Raw genomic sequence first — 18,587 nt, forward strand, 5'->3', positions numbered from 1 at the left:
AACTCCCCTGTTCTTCTTTGAAATAATGCCATGGGATTTTTTATGTCCAACTGAGTGAGCAGACAGGGTCTTAGTTTAATGGCTTATCCGAAAGACGACACATCTGACAATGCAGCACTCCTGCAGTACTGCACTAGAGCATCAGCCTAGATTTCTGTACTCAACTCCCATGAAGTGGGACTTGAACCCACAACCTTCTGACTCAGAGGCAAGAGTGCTGCCCACTGAGCCACGACTCACATTGGGTTGGAGGTTTATCTCATGATCTCGCCAGCGAGAATCAGAGCCACCTCAGTCTAACAATCCTCCCACTGACATCCAGGTGCCTCCTCACTTACTGCTGCCACAGTGGAATTAACAGCAACAACTTGCATTTATATAGCGCCTTTGACATTGCAAAAATGTCCCAAGGCGCTTCACAGGAGCGATTATCAAACAAAATTTGACACCGAGCCACATAAGGAGATACTAGGACAAAAGTTTGGTCAAGACATGGGTTGTAAGGAGGGTCTTGGAGGAGGAGAGAGGCAGAGTGGTTTAGGGAAGAATTTCTAGAGCTTAGGGCCGAAGCAGCTGAATGCACGACCGCCAGTGGTGGAGCGATTAAAATCCGGGATGCACAAGAGGCCAGAAATGGAGGAGCACAGAGATCTCGGAGCGTTGTCGGGCTGGTGGAACCCTAGAAGGAGCAGGCAATTAAGAAGAAAAATGTGTCGGCCTCATATATAATTTGTAGGGAATTAAATTTGGTTGCAGTTTATTTGAGATGTTTCCAGAGAACTTTCCTCTGAGGATGTAGAATTAGCAGATGAAATGATAAGAGTTTGTATTAAAACCAATATTGCTGAAAGGCTTTAGGCCACTGCACTGTGCACATATGTAGCGATAACAATTTCTTCAATTGGGTGGATATGCCTCTCAGGGTGCAACCAGAAAGTAAGCAGGCATCCTCTGTGCCTGTATGTCACGTCTTGCCCTCCCAAGAGCCTGCCATACGGCTCCTTATTCCCGACAACAATGCTTCATGTGGGATATCTTCTGGTTAGTCACTGGTATCTTAGTCTGCCCTTGGCAGTAGATCGGCCTTCTCTTCTTCCAGCTGCTCCATTGAGAAGCCTGTCTGGATGGCAAAGTCAGACATTCCAGGTAGATGTGTCTGGGTGTATAGTAGCAGTCGTGTGGGTAAGAGCAGTCTGTCTCAGATACAATCTAACCTTATCTCCTTTCACCTTTTTTCATGCCAAAGAAAGGAAACCCCACTGAAATTTCCACCTCCAGAATTTTGCTTGCTGGCCAAAAGCGCGGCTAAAAAGCCTCCAGGAATAAACAAAACACTAAAGAAAAAACAAGTGAACGGCCGCCAGATCTCTACCTCCAAGATCATTGTTCGCATGCCTGACACAAGACTCCCAAAGCAAGCGTGCTACTCGGAGCTCCGACACAGCAAGCGAGCCTAAGGTGGGCAGAGGAAACATTTCAAGGACACCCTCAAGGCTTCCTTGATAAAATGCAACAAGCCCACCGACACCTGGGAGTCCCTGGCCGAAGATCACCCTAAGGTTCACGCGGTTGATTCCGGGGATGAGGGGGTTGACTTATGAGGAAAGGTTGAGTAGGTTGGGCCTCTACTCATTGGAATTCAGAAGAATGAGAGGTGATATTATCGAAACGTATAAGATTATGAGGGAGCTTGACAAGGTGGATGCAGAGAGAATGTTTCCACTGATGGGGGAGATTAGAACTAGAGGGCATGATCTTAGAATAAGGGGCCGCCCATTTAAAACAGAGATGAGGAGAAATTTCTTCTCTCAGAGGGTTGGAAACCTGTGGAATTCGCTGTCTCAGAGAGCTGTGGAAGCTGGGACATTGAATAAATTTAAGAAAGAATTAGACAGTTTCTTAAACGATAAGTGGATAAGGGGTTATGGGGAGGGGGCAGGGAAATGGAGCTGAGTCCATGATCAGATCAGCCATGATCTTATTGAATGGCGGAGCAGGCTCGAGGGGCCGTATGGCCTACTCCTGTTCCTATTTCTTATGTTCTTAAGTTCTTATGTTCTAAATGGAGGAAGTGCATCCGGGAGGGCGCTGAGCACCTCGAGTCTCGTCACTGAGAGCATGCAGAAAACAAGCGCAGGCAGCGGAAGGAGCGTGCGGCAAACCAGACTCCCTACCCACCCTTTCCTTCAACCACTGTCTGTCCCACCTGTGACAGAGACTGTAATTCCCGTATTGGACTGTACAGTCACCTAAGAACTCACTTTTAGAGTGAAAGCAAGTCTTCTTCGATTTCGAGCGACTACCTATGATGATGATGACCACCAAGAAGGACAAGGGCAGCAGGCGTATGGGACCACCACCACCTCCAAGCTCCCCCTCCAAGTCACACACCATCCTGACTTGGAAATATATGTTTACACTGTACATTAATCATTTAGACGAGGGGATTAAATGTAGTATCTCCAAATTTGCGGACGACACTAAGTTGGGTGGCAGTGTGAGCTGCGAGGAGGATGCTATGAGGCTGCAGAATGACTTGGATAGGTTAGGTGAGTGGGCAAATGCATGGCAGATGAAGTATAATGTGGATAAATGTGAGGTTATCCACTTTGGTGGTAAAAACAGAGAGACAGACTATTATCTGAATGGTGACAGATTAGGAAAAGGGGAGGTGCAACGAGACCTGGGTGTCATGGTACATCAGTCATTGAAGGTTGGCATGCAGGTACAGCAGGCGGTTAAGAAAGCAAATGGCATGTTGGTCTTCATAGCGAGGGGATTTGAGTACAGGGGCGGGGAGGTGTTACTACAGTTGTACAGGGCCTTGGTGAGGTCACACCTGGAGTATTGTGTACAGTTTTGGTCTCCTAACTTGAGGAAGGACATTCTTGCTATTGAGGGAGTGCAGCAAAGGTTCACCAGACTGATTCCCGGGATGGCGGGACTGACATATCAAGAAAGACTGGATCAACTGGGCTTGTATTCACTGGAGTTCAGAAGAATGAGAGGGGACCTCATAGAAACGTTTAAATTCTGACGGGTTTAGACAGGTTACTTGCAGGAAGAATGTTCCCAATGTTGGGGAAGTCCAGAACCAGCGGTCACAGTCTAAGGATAAGGGGTAAGCCATTTAGGACTGAGATGAGGAGAAACTTCTTCACCCAGAGAGTGGTGAACCTGTGGAATTCTCTACCACAGAAAGTTGTTGAGGCCAATTCACTAAATATATTCAAAAAGGAGTTAGATGTAGTTCTTACTACTAGGGGGATCAAGGGCTATGGCGAGAAAGCAGGAATGGGGTACTGAAGTTACATGTTCAGCCATGAACTCATTGAATGGCGGTGCAGGCTAGAAGGGCCGAATGGACTACTCCTGCACCTATTTTCTATGTTTCTATGGGCCCAAGTTTTGAGCCACGTCTAGAACGGCGCAGTCCCGACCTGGACGCCCACTTTGCGTGCCACAAAGTGCACCTAAAAAAACCCTCCAGATTCTCCACCTCCCTGCAGGTCCTCTGGCCCTCAGCGCAGCGCAGCAGGAGCTGTAGGGGGCGGAGCCAGGTCCCTGCGCTGAAAACAGTGCTGGGACCTCTGCACATGCACGGAACAGTGGGCACGCAAGTGCAGTAGCTCCAGGCGCCCGAAACTGTGTGGGAGGGGCCCGAAGCATGCAGCCCCTAGCCCTGGCCGAATGGCCTCACTGGAGCTGCGTGAATAAGGCTCCTCCCATGGCCAGCTCCTGCTTCCTCCCGACCCGACTCGACTCCACCTTCCCTACCGGACCCGACACCCGCTCCCCCCCACCGCCCCCCCCCCCCGCCGCCCCCGGACCGGACCCGACACCCACTCCCCTCCCCCACCCCCTGGACCGGACCCAACACCCGCTCCCCCGCCCCCGGACCGGACCCGACCTGACCTCCCTCCCCCCGACCTGACCTCCCTCCCCCCGACCTGACCTCCCTCTCCCTCCCTCTCCCTCCCTCCCTCCCTCCCCCCTGACCCGAACCGAGCCTCCCTCCCTCCCACCACCCCCCCGACCCGACCCAACGCCACCTACCTGTAAATCTGGTGCTGGGGACGGGCCCTGCCCGAAGTCTCGGGCCCGGCCCGTTCAGCCTCCCACCCCCTTCTCCTCCCCCCCCCCAATCTCCTTCCCCCCCCCAATCTGCTTCGCCCCCCCAATCTCCTTCCTCCCCCAATCTCCTTCCCCCCCCCAATCTCCTTCCCCCCCCAATCTCCTTCCCCCCCAATCTCCTTCACCCCCCATCTCCTCCCCCATCTCCTTTCCCCCCATCTCCCCTTTATCCCCTTCTCCCCCTTCTCCCTCCCTCCCCCTTCTCCCCCATCCCTCCCCTTCTCCCCTTCCCACCCCGTTCCCTCCCTCTGCTCCCCCCCTCTCTCCCTCTACCCCCCTCCTCCCCCTCCCCTCGCTGTCAGAAACACAGACACTGACAGACAGAGAATGAGCGACACACAGACAGACAGAGAGATAGAGACACTGACAGAGACACACTGAGGGGGGGCATCCCAGCACGCTGTTGGAGGGCTCCCGGTGCTGCAGTCGGTAAGTAGAACATTTTTTATTTATTGATTATTTTTTTAATTATTTCTTATTAATTTTTTTGTTTGATTTATTGGTTGATTTATTGATGTATTTATCATTTATTATTGATGATGGCTCTTTATTTGTAAAACTGAAGTGTTTAATGTTTGTAAACTTCCCTTTAAACCCCCCCCCCCCCATTCCCTACGCCTGATTTGTAACCTACGCCTGATTTTCTAAAGTGTAGACAAGGTTTTTTCGAGCGTACAAAAATCTTCACTTACTCCATTCTGTTAGTTTGGAGTAAGTTTTCACTCACGAAACTTTGAAATCAGGCGTAAGTGGCCGGACACGCCCCCTTTTGAAAAGAAAATTCTGTTCCAAAGTGAAACTGTTCTAACTGACTAGAACTGGAGCAAACTAAATGACGAGAATTCCGATTTCTAAGATACTCCGTTCTACACCAGTTGCTCCTAAAAATCAGGAGCAAATCATGTGGAAACTTGGGGCCTATGTTTCTATATCGGCCGTTCCTTCATCGTCGCTGGGTCAAGATGCGAGAACTCCCTCCCTAACAGCACTGTGGGAGCACCTTCACCACACAGACTGCACCACCTTCTCAAGGGCAATAACGGATGGGCAATAAATGCTGGCTTTGCCAGTGACATCCACATCCCATGAATGAATGATTTTTTTTTAAATCCTCTGTTGGGCGTGACTCTGCAGTATAATTGATTCCATTGCTGGCTTCTCCAGTATGCTCACAGGTTTATAGAGCTGTTGGGTTGTGAGTGGCTTAGCCAGTCACATGATGTTCACAAAACTCAATAAAACCCCAGCCAGTTGGGTTCAAGGGATCCACGATCAGACAGGTGGTTGTGAGCCCAGTGGATGAACTGGTAATGTGTAGTGTGATTGGTAAACCTTTTGCCAATAAACCAACTAGTTCTTAATAGCAATGTGTTGCTATGAATTCTTAAGCAAAGAATCATTGAAGCAAATACGTTACAATATAATGTGTTTCACAACCTCAGGATGTCCCAAAGCGCTTTACAACCAAAAAAGCACTTTTGGAAGTGTAATGTAGGAAACGTGGCAGTCAATTTGTGCACAACAAGCTCCCACAAACAGCAATGTGATAATGACCAGATAATCTTTTTTAGTGATGTTGGTTGATGGATAAATATTCTCTAGGATACAGGGGAGAACTCCACAGCTCATTTTCCAAAAAATGATCTGGGATCTTTTACATCCGCCTCAGAGGGCAGACAGGGCCTCAGTTTAACATCTCATCGAAAAGACAGCACTTCCAACAGTGCAGCGTTACCTCAGCACTGCACTGGAGCGTCATCTTAGATTTTTGTGCTCAAGTCTCTAAAGTGGGACTTGAACCCACAATCTTCGGACGCATAGGCGAGTATGCTACCCACTGAGCCACTAACTCAATCTTTGCAGCTGTAAATTTTAGAGTGTAATACACATACCCAGCAAAATAAATGTTCAAAGTATGGGTGCAAGCAATTTACACGCTAAAATGAAAAAGTAACTAAAATATTAAAAATTATTCCTAAAATTCACAGCCGAAAGTGGGGAAAGTTTATTGTAATGTTGTACTTAAATATTGACAGGAAGCAATAGAAAACAGTCTAATACATAGATTTTAAAAGTTATTTTAATTTTTCAGGTCATAAAAATAACTGAGTCACACAATAAATACTATGCTATTTTGTATTAAGGACGCTAAGATAGATTAATTTAATGCACAAGATATTATCCACTATTGCAGAGCGAGACAGAACAAATTAACAGATAGTTATTTCATGTCTGGACTCAAGGCAAGAGAAACTGAACTTTAAACTGAAAGATGGTGCTGGATAAATGCTTGGGATGCTACCACTGTGTCGCTCCGACAGATCAACTCCATGAGCTACTGAGGGAAATGTTCATCCCACACCACTATTGTTCATCACCTTGATGGGCGCAAAATTTCTACGCACAGAGCAAAAGATGTACATTTTCTGCAACAGGACTATATTCTCAAAACTCTCTCTCTCTCTCTGACAAGGGAGGCAACTTGACAATCTATCTGCTAAAAGAAGCAGTCCCCATTACAAAGCCCAACTGCTTCTACTGCACTACTTCGAAGTCCGTGCCACAAGTTGAGCCCTCTGTTGATCAGCCCCACAGCCCTCCGAGATCTCTGCGTTCCTCCAACTCTGCCCTCTTGCGCATCCCTGATTTTCAGCATTCCTCTATTGGCGGCCGTGCCTTCAGCTGCCTGGTCCCTAAGCTCTAAACCTCTCCACTTGTCTCTCCTCCTTTGAACCGTTCCTTAAAACCGACCTCTTTGACCAAGCTTTTGGTCACCTATTCTCATATCTTCTTATGTGGCTCGGTATCAAATTTTGCACATGAGAATGTGAAATTTTAAATTGAGGCGTCGATGGACCAGAAGCCAATATAAGAACATAAGAAATCGGAACAGGAGTAGGCCATTTGGCCCCTCGAGCCTACTCCGCCATTCAATAAGATCATGGCTGATCTGATCTTGGCCTCAGCTCCACTTCCCTGCCTGTTCCCTATAACCCTTGACTTCCCTATAGTTCAAAAATGAGTCTATATCCGCCTTGAATATATTCAATGACTCAGCTTCCACAGCTCTCTGGGGCAGAGAATTCCAAAGATTCACAACTCTCTGAGAGAATAAATTCCTCCTCATCTCCATCTTAAATGGGCGACCCCTTATTCTGAAACTATGCCCCTTAGTTCTAGATTACCCACAAAGGGAAACATCCTCTCAGCATCTATCTTGTCAAGGCTCCCTCAGAATCTTATATGTTTCAATATGATAAATATCAGTATATATAGGCAGTCCCTCAAAATCGAAGACTTGCTTTCACTCAAAAAGTGAGTTCTCAGGTGACTGAACAGTCCAATACGGGAATTACAGTCTCTGTCACAGGTGGGACAGACAGTCGTGTCTGCGCTCCTCAAATTCTGCCCTCTTGAGCATCCCTGATTATAATCGCTCAACCATTGGTGGCTGTGCCTTCAGCTGCCTGGACCCCAAGCTCTGGAACTCCTCTCTAAACCTCTCCGCCTCTCTTTCCTCCTTTACGACGCTCCTTAAAACCTACCTCTTCATCTGCCGTAATTTCTTCTTATGTGGCTTGGTGTCAAATTTATTTGTTTTGTCTTGCTGTGAAGCGCCTTGGGATGTTTTACAATGTTAAAGGTACTATATAAATAAAAGTTGTTGTTGTTGTAATATCTGGAAACATTTTCTAATTGCCAAGTATTTTTTGCACCCAGTTGCAATAACTTACCATTAATATTACAATCAGGTAACTGTGCAACTTCACAAAACAGTACAATTGTTCCCAAGTTCATTTTTAAGCGATACTGATCTTGCGTAATGCAATATTTTAGCACAAATATTTCTTTCTTCATGAAGGCAGTGTTCCTTCAGAAGTCAAAAATAAGGGAAAATTCATGCATAACTTCCCAAAATGAATTGTGAGGCACATATCTCATATGTAACATTAAAGACTAAATGTACTTAGAGTGGACAGCTAGTCGGGGTTTTATATGCAGCAAGCATTCATTCTTCCTCCGATTATTAAATCTTTGGAGAAGAATACAATCAAGGAATTTGAACAAGTTCTTGAATATAAAATCAACCGTACAGAATAAATATGATCATTTCGGTATTTTATAGATTGTTATAAAACAACAAAACTTGTATTTATATAGCGCCTTTAACATAGTGAAACATCCCAAGGCGTTCATGGGAGTGTTATGAGATCAAACAATTTGGCACCGAGCCGCATAAGTAGAAATTAGCGCAGGTAACCGCTTGGTCAAAGAGGTAGGTTTAAAGGAGCTTCAAGGAGGAAAGAGAGGTAGAGAGGCGGAGAGGTTTAGGGAGGGAGTCCCAGAGCTTGGGGCCCAGGCAGCTGAAGGCACGGCCACCGATGGTTGAGCAATTATAATCAGGGATGCTCAAGAGGGCAGAATTAGAGGAGTGCAGGAGGAGATTACAGAGATAGGGAGGTGTGAGGCCATGGAGGGATTTGAAAACAAGGATGTGAATTTTGAAATCAAGGCATTGCTTAACCAGAAGCCAATGTAGGTCAGCGAGCACAGAGGTGATGGTGAGCGGGACTTGGTGCGAGTTAGGACACGGGCAACCGAGTTTTGGATCACCTTTAGTTTACATAGGGTAGAATGTGGGAGGCCAGCCAGGAATGCATTGGAATAGTCAAGTCTAGAGGTAACAAAGGCATGGATGAGGGTTTCAGCAGCTGATGAACTGAGGCAAGGGCGGAGACAGGTGATGTTATGGAGGTGGAAATAGGCAGTCTTAGTTATGCTGTGGATATATAGTCAGAAGCTCATTTCAGGTTCAAATATGACATCAAGGTTGCGAACAGCCTGGTTCAGCTTCAGACAGAAGTTGGGAAGAGGGATGGAGTCAGTGGAGTCAGAACGGAGTTTGTGGCGGGGACCAAAAACAATGGCTTTGGTCTTCCTAATATTCAATTGGAGAAAATTTCTGCTGGATGTCAGACAAGCAGTCTAACAATTTAGAGACCTTGGAGAGGTCGAGAGACGTGGTGGTGAGGTAGAACTGGGTTTCATCAGCATACATGTGGAAAGTGACGCTGTGAATAGTGATACCCGCCCTCCTGTATGGCTCAGAGACATGGACCATATACAGTAGACACCTCAAATCACTGGAGAAATACCACCAATGATGTCTCCGCAAGATCCTGCAAATCCTCTAGGAGGACAGACGCACCAACGTTAATGTTCTCGATCAGGCCAACATCCCCAGCATCGAAGCACTGACTACCCTTGACCAGCTCCGTTGGGTGGGCCACATTGTCCGCATGCCCGAAATAAGACTCCCAAAGCAAGCGCTCCACTCGGAATTCCTACACGGCAAGCGAGTCCCAGGTGGGCAGAGGAAACGTTTCAAGGATACCCTCAAAGCCTCCTTGATAAAGTGCAACATCCCCACGGACACCTGGGAATCCCTGGCCAAAGACCGCCCTAAGTGGAGGAAGAGTATCCGGGAGGGCGCTGAGCACCTTGAGTCTCGTTGCCGAGAGAATGCAGAAAACAAGCGCAGGCAGCGGAAGGAGCGTGCGGCAAACCAGACTCCCCACCCACCCTTTCCTTCAACCACTGTCTGTCCCACCTGTGACAGAGACTGTAATTCCCGTATTGGACTGTTCAGTCACCTGAGAACAGCAAGTCTTCCTCGATTTCGAAGGACTGACTATGATGAGGATATGTTCAGATGATGTCGCCAAGGGGCAGCATGTAGATGAGAAATAGGAGGGGGCCAAGGATCGATCCTTATAGAATCATACAATCATAAACAAGTGCAGCACTGAAGGAGACCATTCGGCCCATCGAGTCTGCACCGGCTCTTTCGAAGAGCAATCTAGTTAGTCCCACTCCCCCGTTCTTTCCCCGTAGCCCCGCAATTTGTTCTGCTTCAAGTATTTATCCAATTCCCTTTTGAAGGCCACTATTGACTCTGTATCCACCACCCTATTGAAGGCTTTGGAGAGGGTACAGAAGAGATTTACTCGAGGTGTTCCTGGGATGAGGGATTAGAAAATGCAGAAGCTGGAGTTGTTCTCCTTAGAGCAGAGAAGGTTAAGAGGAGATTCGATAGAGGTGAAGGGATTAGATAGAGTAAATAAAGATAAACTGTTTCCAGTGGCTGAAGGGTCGATAACCAGAGGACACAGAGGAAAGGTGATTGGCAAATGAACCAGAGGTGACATGAGGAAAATGTTTTTTACGCAATGAGTGATTAAGATTTGGAATGCACTGCCTATGCATTAAATGTCTATCTGGACACAACAGTGACCACTCTTCAAAAAGTATTTCATTGGCTGCAAAGCACTTTGGGACATCCAGTGGTTGTGAAAGTTGCTATATGAATGCAAGTCTTTCTCTCTTTTTGGAGGTGCAATTTATATATATTTTTTAATAATTTTTGCATCTATCTAATTGGCGTAACTAAGGCATGTTGCACTCATAGTAACGGTTTGCCCTTCTCGGTTTGTAACCGTGAGATACATGCATTCGGAAGTTAATAATATCATGCATTTTCATCACAAAAGTGCAGCTGATAACGGTGTTGTGCCAAGTGCATATTGAGATGGGTTAGGGGCAAGGAGCCCTGACTGTTAGGGAAAGGCCAGGTTAGTAAAATAGACCCTTGGAAGCAATCATTGTCACAATATATATATATATATATATATATACACACAGTAATAACAGGCAACTGGAATGTGGATAACCTTATAGGGCTGTACAGGTTAATGTGATACACATTTTCTTCTGCTTATTTTGGTGATGTAATTTATAATCTCTTCCTCTCTCTCTTGTCCCCACCTCTGCATTATGTCTCTTGATCTGGGATGGGTTGTTTTTTTGTGGGAAGGTGTCTGGGGGCATGATTGCCATGGAGACTGCGCTGTGTTAGCTGGTATCCAGACTGAATAATGTGCAGGGGCAACCATGGTGTCACATTCTCCCGTCACACTCTGTAAGGAGCCAGCAGCGCGTGGCCAATGGGACACAGAACGCCATTGTGCCGGGGACATTTTAATAATCCCCAGTTACAAATACTCAACCTGGTCTTTGCACAGGGGTTGGTCCTATGGCACAGGAACGGGGAGCAGAGCGTTGAGGGGGAGACCGAGAAATCTCCAGTCCCAGCCACAAGGCGCCACCTCTCCCCAACTGCACCTCAGTTGCGCACAAACTATTTCCAATAATCCGTGCAGCAAGGACGAAATATTTGCATCCGTTTGCCTTTTCGTTGATTCGCGTTTTACCGTTGCATTCTCTCTGCGTTTTGCTTGATGCATTGGCTCTCCCTGCTTTGATTTTTTTTTATATTTGCATCGGGGGACAGCCAAGATGTGACTTTACAGCCCAAACAACACCTGCACTCTCACTCGGAGCCTTGTGGCTTTGGTCGCTTTATATCGGATTGTTAGACATGCCCAGAAAGAACGATACTTTAAAACGGTAGTTCAAATCAGCAACATGCACTAGAAGAATTTGGGAGCAGTAATTTATAAGACGTTGGATTCCACATTGGGGGAAAAAAGTTTTTAATTGCGTTTGGGTTTTTTTCCAATCTCATTTTCTTCGTTCATTTCTTTACGTCTTTTCCTGGCGCCACTCTAAAATACTGTGCAGGTATCCATGAATATAGATGTGATGTGTATGTACATATATACACACTAAAATATATATACAGAAATATAAATGCGCATATATATATACACAAATGCATTACATATACATACGTTTATATATGTACACACAGAAATATAGATACAGTAATATAGATGTGGCGTATATATATACACATACAAAGGCATTATATATACATACACAGAAATATATATGTACACAGCAAAATAGATGTGTATATATATATTTCTGTGTATGTATGTATAATGCCTTTGTATGTGTATATATATATACGCCACATCTATATTACTGTATCTATATTTCTGTGTGTATTCACACACATAAATGCATTATATATATACTTATATATTTAGAATTTTATATGCATTTTATTTATATAGAATCATAGAACAGTACAGCACTGAAGGAGGCCATTCGGCCCATCGAGTCCGCGCCGGCTCTTTCGAAGAGCAATCCAGTTAGTCCCACTCCCCCCGCTCTTTCCCCATATCCCTGCAATGGTTTCTCCTTCAAGTATTTATCCAACTCCCTTTTGAAGGTGAATATTGATCCTGTATCCACCGGCCTGTCGGGCAGTGCATCCCAAATCCTAACCACTCCCTTGTTTAAAAAACATTTTTTCTCACAGTAGGTAGAGGAATATATATAGTATATATATAAAAATGAATGTATACATGTATATATAAATAAAATGTATGTACATAAATACAACTTATATATATGTCACCTCTGGTTCTTTTGCCAATCACCTTAGATCTGTGCCCTCTGGTTATCGACCTTCAGCCGTTGGAATCAGTTTCTCTTTATTGACTCTGTCTAATCCCTTCATGATTTTAAACACCACTATCAAATCTCCTCTTAGCCTTCTCTGCTCTAAGGAGAACAACCCCAGCTTCTGCAGTGTATCCACGTTCCCTGGAATCATTTTAGTAAATCTCTTCTATTTATATAAATATAAATGTTATTTATATATACACGCATTTATATATATAAAGATTTGCATTTATATAGCGCCTTTCACGACCACCAGACATCTCAAAGCGCTTTACAGCCAATGAAGTACTTTTGGAGTGTAGTCACTGTTGTAATGTGAGAAACGCAGCAGCCAATTTGCGCACAGCAAGCTCCCACAAGCAGCAATGTGATAATGACCAGATCATCTGTCTTTGTTACGTTGTGGATAAATATTGGCCAGGACACCAGGGAATAACTCCCCTGCTCTTCTTCACAGTAGTGCCATGGGATCTGTTATGTCCACCTGAGAGGGCAGACGGGGCCTCGGTTTAACATCTCACCCGAAAGACGGCACCTCGGACAGTGCACCACTCCCTCAGCACTGCACTGGGAGTGTCAGCCGATGTGCTCAAGCCCCTGGAGTGGGACTTGAACCTTCTGACTCAGAAGGCGAGGGTGTAACCCGCTGAGCCACAGCTGACAGACACTATGTATATATATATTCGTTTTTGATATATATAATATATATATTACTCTGTTCATGCTTCGGTGCATTTTCTACACGTGGATATCACATGCACGCACAGTTATGATAAGATACTGAATTCTGATGAGTGTTTTGCATTGTGTGAACCTCTCGAACAGGGCGTGCCGTTTTCAGATCAAAAGAGCGAGGCAGGAAACTCAAGTAAGCTTGAGGCTGGCCAGAGAGAGAGAGACACACACACACAGAGTGGTGAATGCGACAAGAGTTTAACCAACCAAACCTTTCAACTCCTGCAAGCTACAATTGTGTACTTCAGGGTCGTCACAGGAAGCACTGTTTTCGTTTGCACACACACACACACACAAACAGGCACTTTTGTCTCTTGCTTTTTACTTTTTAAAAACCCTATTCTAATCAAACGGTGACACATGTTGACACATACAATGCCATTGTCCGCCAATTTTGCATATTGTCATAATTCGTTCGTGTGGTTTGTCCATTTCCTTCGAACTTGTTTAATCAGATTACTTTCTCACTTGAAAGCTTTGAAAGCGACCGGGACTGCGGTAATCATTGACTGTTAGTTCCTCGAATGTCCGTCCCAATGTACAACGTCTGCCGGCTCGAGAGAGAAAAGCAAATTGTGGCTGGCATCGCCTCAGATGGGAGTTGGGTTCGTTTTCTGACTTTGGGGCGCGGGGGGGAACGTGAAGTTGGAAGCGAGAGTTTACTTTTTAAGTGTGCAGGTTTGGCAGGAAGCCAGATGTAGACCGGGGACTGGGGCAGATCGGAGCTTTTACACTCTTTGCTGAAGGACAACGCATAGCTTTTCGTATCACTGCAAGATTGGAAAAGGTTTTCACTGGCAGGAGGGGCTCGGTAACCAGAGGACCCAGGTTTAAGATCATTTGGAAAAAGAACCAAAGAGGGAGAGAGATGAGGAGAATTTATTTTACGCAGAGATTTGCTGTGATCTGGAACGCACTGCCTGAAAAAGCAGATTCGATAGTAACTTTCAAAAGGGAAATTGGATGAATACTTTATAAAGAAAAGGGTTGCAGGGCTGTGGGGAAAGAGCTGGGAAAGTGGGACTCATGATTGATTGAGGTGTATAAAATTATGAGGGGCCTGGATAGAGTGGATAGGAAGGACCTGTTTCCCTTGGAAGAGGGGTCAACAACCAGGGGGCATGTTTTAAAGTAATTGGGGGGAGGTTTGGAGGGGATTTGAGGGGAAATTTCTTCACCCAGAGGATGGTGGGGGTCTGGAACTCACTGCCCGAAAGGTTGGTACAGGCAGAAAGACTTAGCACATTTTTAAAAACTTGGATGTGCACTTGAAGTGCCGTAACCTACAGGGCTACGGGCCAAGAGCTGGAAAGTGGGATAAGGCTAGATAGCTCTTGGTCGGCCGGTCCTTATGTGCTGCATGATTCTATAATATAATTGCAGCCAGCTCAAAAACGGTTACAAATGATACGCAATTGTGGACAAAGTCAAGAGGCTCTTATTTATAAATAGACCCTCAAATATCTCTCTTGGGTTAAAACATCCATCAGGTGGGCACGCCTGGGGGATTCGATATGAACGAAAATCAGTGAGACCTGATATGGATTGGCCGTCTGTTCGGTTGCTGTCTGTGTGATTGCTTTAATACAGGCACATGTCATTGTGTTAAGAGGCGGCACAGTGCTAGTTTTAATGCAACTGGGGCGAATCAATGAAACTTGCTTATCCATGTGTGGGAAATGGGTATCTCCCTCTCTCTCTCTCTCTGGTCCTTTTGTAGCCGGGCTGATATACCCCGTTAACTTTTCCTTTTGTAGTAAAATACGAGTTGTCAGAAAGGAAAGACCTGCGCCGTACAATCTTTCAGACTCAAACCTCCTCTGTCAATCTTCTGCAAGCACAAAGAAGCAGTTATCTCTGGGCTGTCAGAAATCAGACGGACTCAACAAGCGACGGGGAGACTGGAACACAGTTTAACTGCGAAGAATAATTTTTAATTGAACTTTTTTTTAAAGGAAACTAAAGAAGAGACCGGTCGTTTTATTTATGTTACCCTCCTGTGTTAAATTAATGAAAAAATAGGTTGAACCAAAGGAAAAAGTGGGATGCTTGCTGTGGCAATATCATTCCAAAGTAAACACACCGCAGTGGGAGATTAATCCTTTAATAGGCTTAACACGGTAGTTCTCCAACGCACGTTTCTACACACTACTGTACAATGGTGATGCAGCCATAAACTCCTGATGCAGAGATATGACTCACACAAGCAAAAGTCAATCTTGGCTTTAAATTGCAATTCGGTGAGGCCCGCCACGTGGTGTGACTGATCGCGATTGTAGCATTTTACTGAGGCAAGGCGATTGCTGCTGTTTTATAGTTAAGATTATAATCCATGTCTTTAAAATCCTCGTTTAAATCCTGTTTAGCTAGGCTCTCGGTGTTACTGACATTAATCCAAAGCCCTTTAAGGTTTAAGACACATCATTTAAGCCAGCTAGATTATTTGCTCTCTCAACTGATGGTTCTAGGATATGGTTGAAAGTTGCGAATTGAAACGGTCAAAGTGCATATTTCTTATTTAAAGCACAGCATTTTAAAAATGATTCCCGTTCTGCGCATTTAACTATAGGCACATAAACGAGTGCTTTAAATGTACGAATTAAATCTGAAGAGGTGGTTGTCTTCTAAACGTGCAAAGCCTAGAGGGAAAACAAAGTATCGTGTGCACAGCATCCCATTCCATAAAATGCTCCCGAGGGATTGTATTGGGGGGAGTGGTGGGGGGGGGGGGGGGGGGGAGCGAGAGAGAGATTATGCTCCTACTCCCCACCACCAAGCATCAAGTCAGTCACTGATTGATGGAAATTAATAAACTAACAGTGAGATACACAGAGAGGGAGAGGGATTCACCCTGCACGGTTGGGTTAAGTGCACCAGCTATCCTGCTCCGGGACAAGGTAACTTTCGCTATCTGCAGCATTTGCGCTGTGACTGCTGAGAAGTGTGGCTTAAAGACACAATCCCTTCACTTTGCAGGGTTCAACTGCGAAGGCTGGTTGTCCTAAAACCACCTCTGCCTTTTTTTTTTGTTGCAGAAGCATAAATGCACAATTTATGAGCTGGCATTTATTCTCCCACCACCTCTGGATTTGTTTTTTTTTTGTGCGCACCTTTCGCCGCTACAAATCCACCCCCCTCGTTATCTGTGCATGCAAACCCACCCTTCCTTGCTCTGGAGTGGGCTTCCCCCCCGACCCACTTACCCCCCCCCCACCCCCCCAAAAAAAAGTGCAAAGTGCCCTCCAAAAAAAGTACAAGGGGGGGTTAAAAGAGAGGGGCGAGTGGAGTTTGCAGAGCGCTTTGCAGACACAGGTATGCAAACACAGAGAGAGAGAGAGAGTGTGAAGCCAGGCGCGTGGCTGGCGCGAGTTGGGGAACACCCCCCCGGGGGAGGAGGGAACCAGAGCTGGGGAACCAATCAGCCGCTTTGCTCAAAAGCAAGCCGCGTGCCATTCCCCTTTTCATTGATACAAAACCCCCCGGGTAGTGGGGGGGAGAGGAGGCGCGCGCGGCGCGCGGCGGCGCGGGGGCACGCAACATTCCATGTCCTCCCGCACTCCATTGTCTCTGATTGGCCGGCTCCTCCCCTCTCTCATTTGCATAGTGCTCACCGCCGCCCGCTGCCGCTGCCGCTGGCGCCGCCCCCTTTGCCATTGGGCCGGCCGGCCGCACGCGCCGGCTGGCGGCCCCCCCCGATTGGTTGGCAACACGCGACCGGCGCGAGCACCACCCCCTCCCTCCCATTGACACACGCACACGCGCGCGGGGGGGGGGGGGAGGGGGGAGAAAGAGCGGCGCCTTTGATCCCGGCGGCGCGTGCCGCATTTAAAGGCAGCCGCAAGCCCGTCTGCAGCAACAGGAGAAGATTTACCTGCACACGTCTGCTGCGTGTGTGTGTGCACAGTGTGTATATGCATGCACGCATGGATAGTGTTGTGCTATTGTATCATATATGCACGCAAGAAGCTAAGAAAAAAAAAGCACCAGCACTTGGAGCAAACTTATTTTGCAAAAAAACTTTTTATTTTGCATTTTTAAATTTATTCGCTGTTTCTTGTTTTTGTGCGCGTGCAATTGTTTTATTGCAATAGTCAAGTTGCAATGAGCCTGATGCACTCGGAAGATTGGAGAGAAATGAAAGAGCTGGCGGCTGAAAGGTGTCTGCAGCACCAGCACCAGACCGGCCACGGTCACGGTCACGGCTACCCGCAGGCGGCGGCCGCCGCCGCTGCCCTCTCCCTGCTGGACACCGACCCCCGAGCCTGGCTCGCCCCGGCTTTGCAGAGCAGCTGCCCGGCTCATGCCGACTACCTGATGCCCGAGGAGGAGGAGGAGGAGGAGGGAGAGGAGGAGGAAGAGGAGCAGGAGGAACTGCTGCTGCTTGGGGCCGGGATGGAGCTGGAGCCGCTGCGCTGCAAGAGCCCGCTGCGGGCGCGGGAGCTGTGGAGGCTGAAGGGCGGTAGCGGCGCCGGCGGTAGTACCGGCGGCGGTAGCAGCGCCGGCGGCTGTGTGCAGAAGCAGCGGAGGCTGGCGGCCAACGCCCGCGAGAGGCGGAGGATGCACGGCTTGAACCACGCCTTCGACCAGCTGCGGAACGTCATCCCCTCGTTCAACAACGACAAGAAGCTGTCCAAGTACGAGACGCTGCAGATGGCGCAGATCTACATCAACGCGCTGGCCGAGCTGCTGCAAGGAGGGGCGACAGCCGGGGGCAACGAGCAGGCCAGCCCCAGGGGCGAGGGCTCCTCCCGGGCGCAGCCACCCACACCGCCACCGCCAGCAGCACCGCCAGCGGCCCCACCGCCGGCCTGCCGGCGTTACTCCAACCCCGGCTACTCGCTGCAGGTCAAGCCGCTGCCCTTCACCCTGCAGCCCGCCGTGCCCATGGACATCGTGGCCCAGGCGCAGCTGTCCTGCTCGTCCAGCCAGGAGGGCAGCAAGACCTCGCCGCTCTCCCACCGCAGCGACGGCGAGTCCTCCCCTCACTCACACTACAGCGACTCCGAGGACGTCCCTCTGGACTTGCAGAGCGAAGACGAGGAATTCTCTGAACTCCGCCAATGCCCGAATTACCAATGAATGCAACAAGTGCACGGATGCAAAACAAAAATAAAACCGGTGCATAATTGCAACAAGTGCATAAATGCGACATGGGATTAAATGCAAAAACCAGCGCAGAAATGCAACAAGTGGAGGGAGAAAACGAACTTTGTTGTCTTCCATAATAATTGTTCGTGCTATGACGCTGAATGCTAATAGAAATATTTTTGTTTTCATGTGTTTAA

General features: G+C 47.2%; 1 protein-coding gene across 1 annotated transcript in view; it reads left to right on the forward strand.

The window, feature by feature from the left end:
• The window catches only part of LOC139228252 (transcription factor Atoh1-like), a 41,077-nt gene extending 22,696 nt beyond the window's left edge, over positions 1-18,381 (forward strand). The window contains exons 2-3 of the mRNA XM_070859437.1: positions 1,279-1,414; positions 17,394-18,381. Of these exons, the coding sequence (XP_070715538.1) occupies positions 1,279-1,414; positions 17,394-18,381 (1,124 nt within the window). The remainder of the gene's footprint in view (positions 1-1,278; positions 1,415-17,393) is intronic.
• Positions 18,382-18,587: the final 206 nt, after the last annotated feature.

The sequence above is a fragment of the Pristiophorus japonicus genome, chromosome 2 (assembly GCF_044704955.1).
Source record: "Pristiophorus japonicus isolate sPriJap1 chromosome 2, sPriJap1.hap1, whole genome shotgun sequence".
In the NCBI taxonomy this organism is placed as follows: domain Eukaryota; kingdom Metazoa; phylum Chordata; class Chondrichthyes; family Pristiophoridae; genus Pristiophorus; species Pristiophorus japonicus.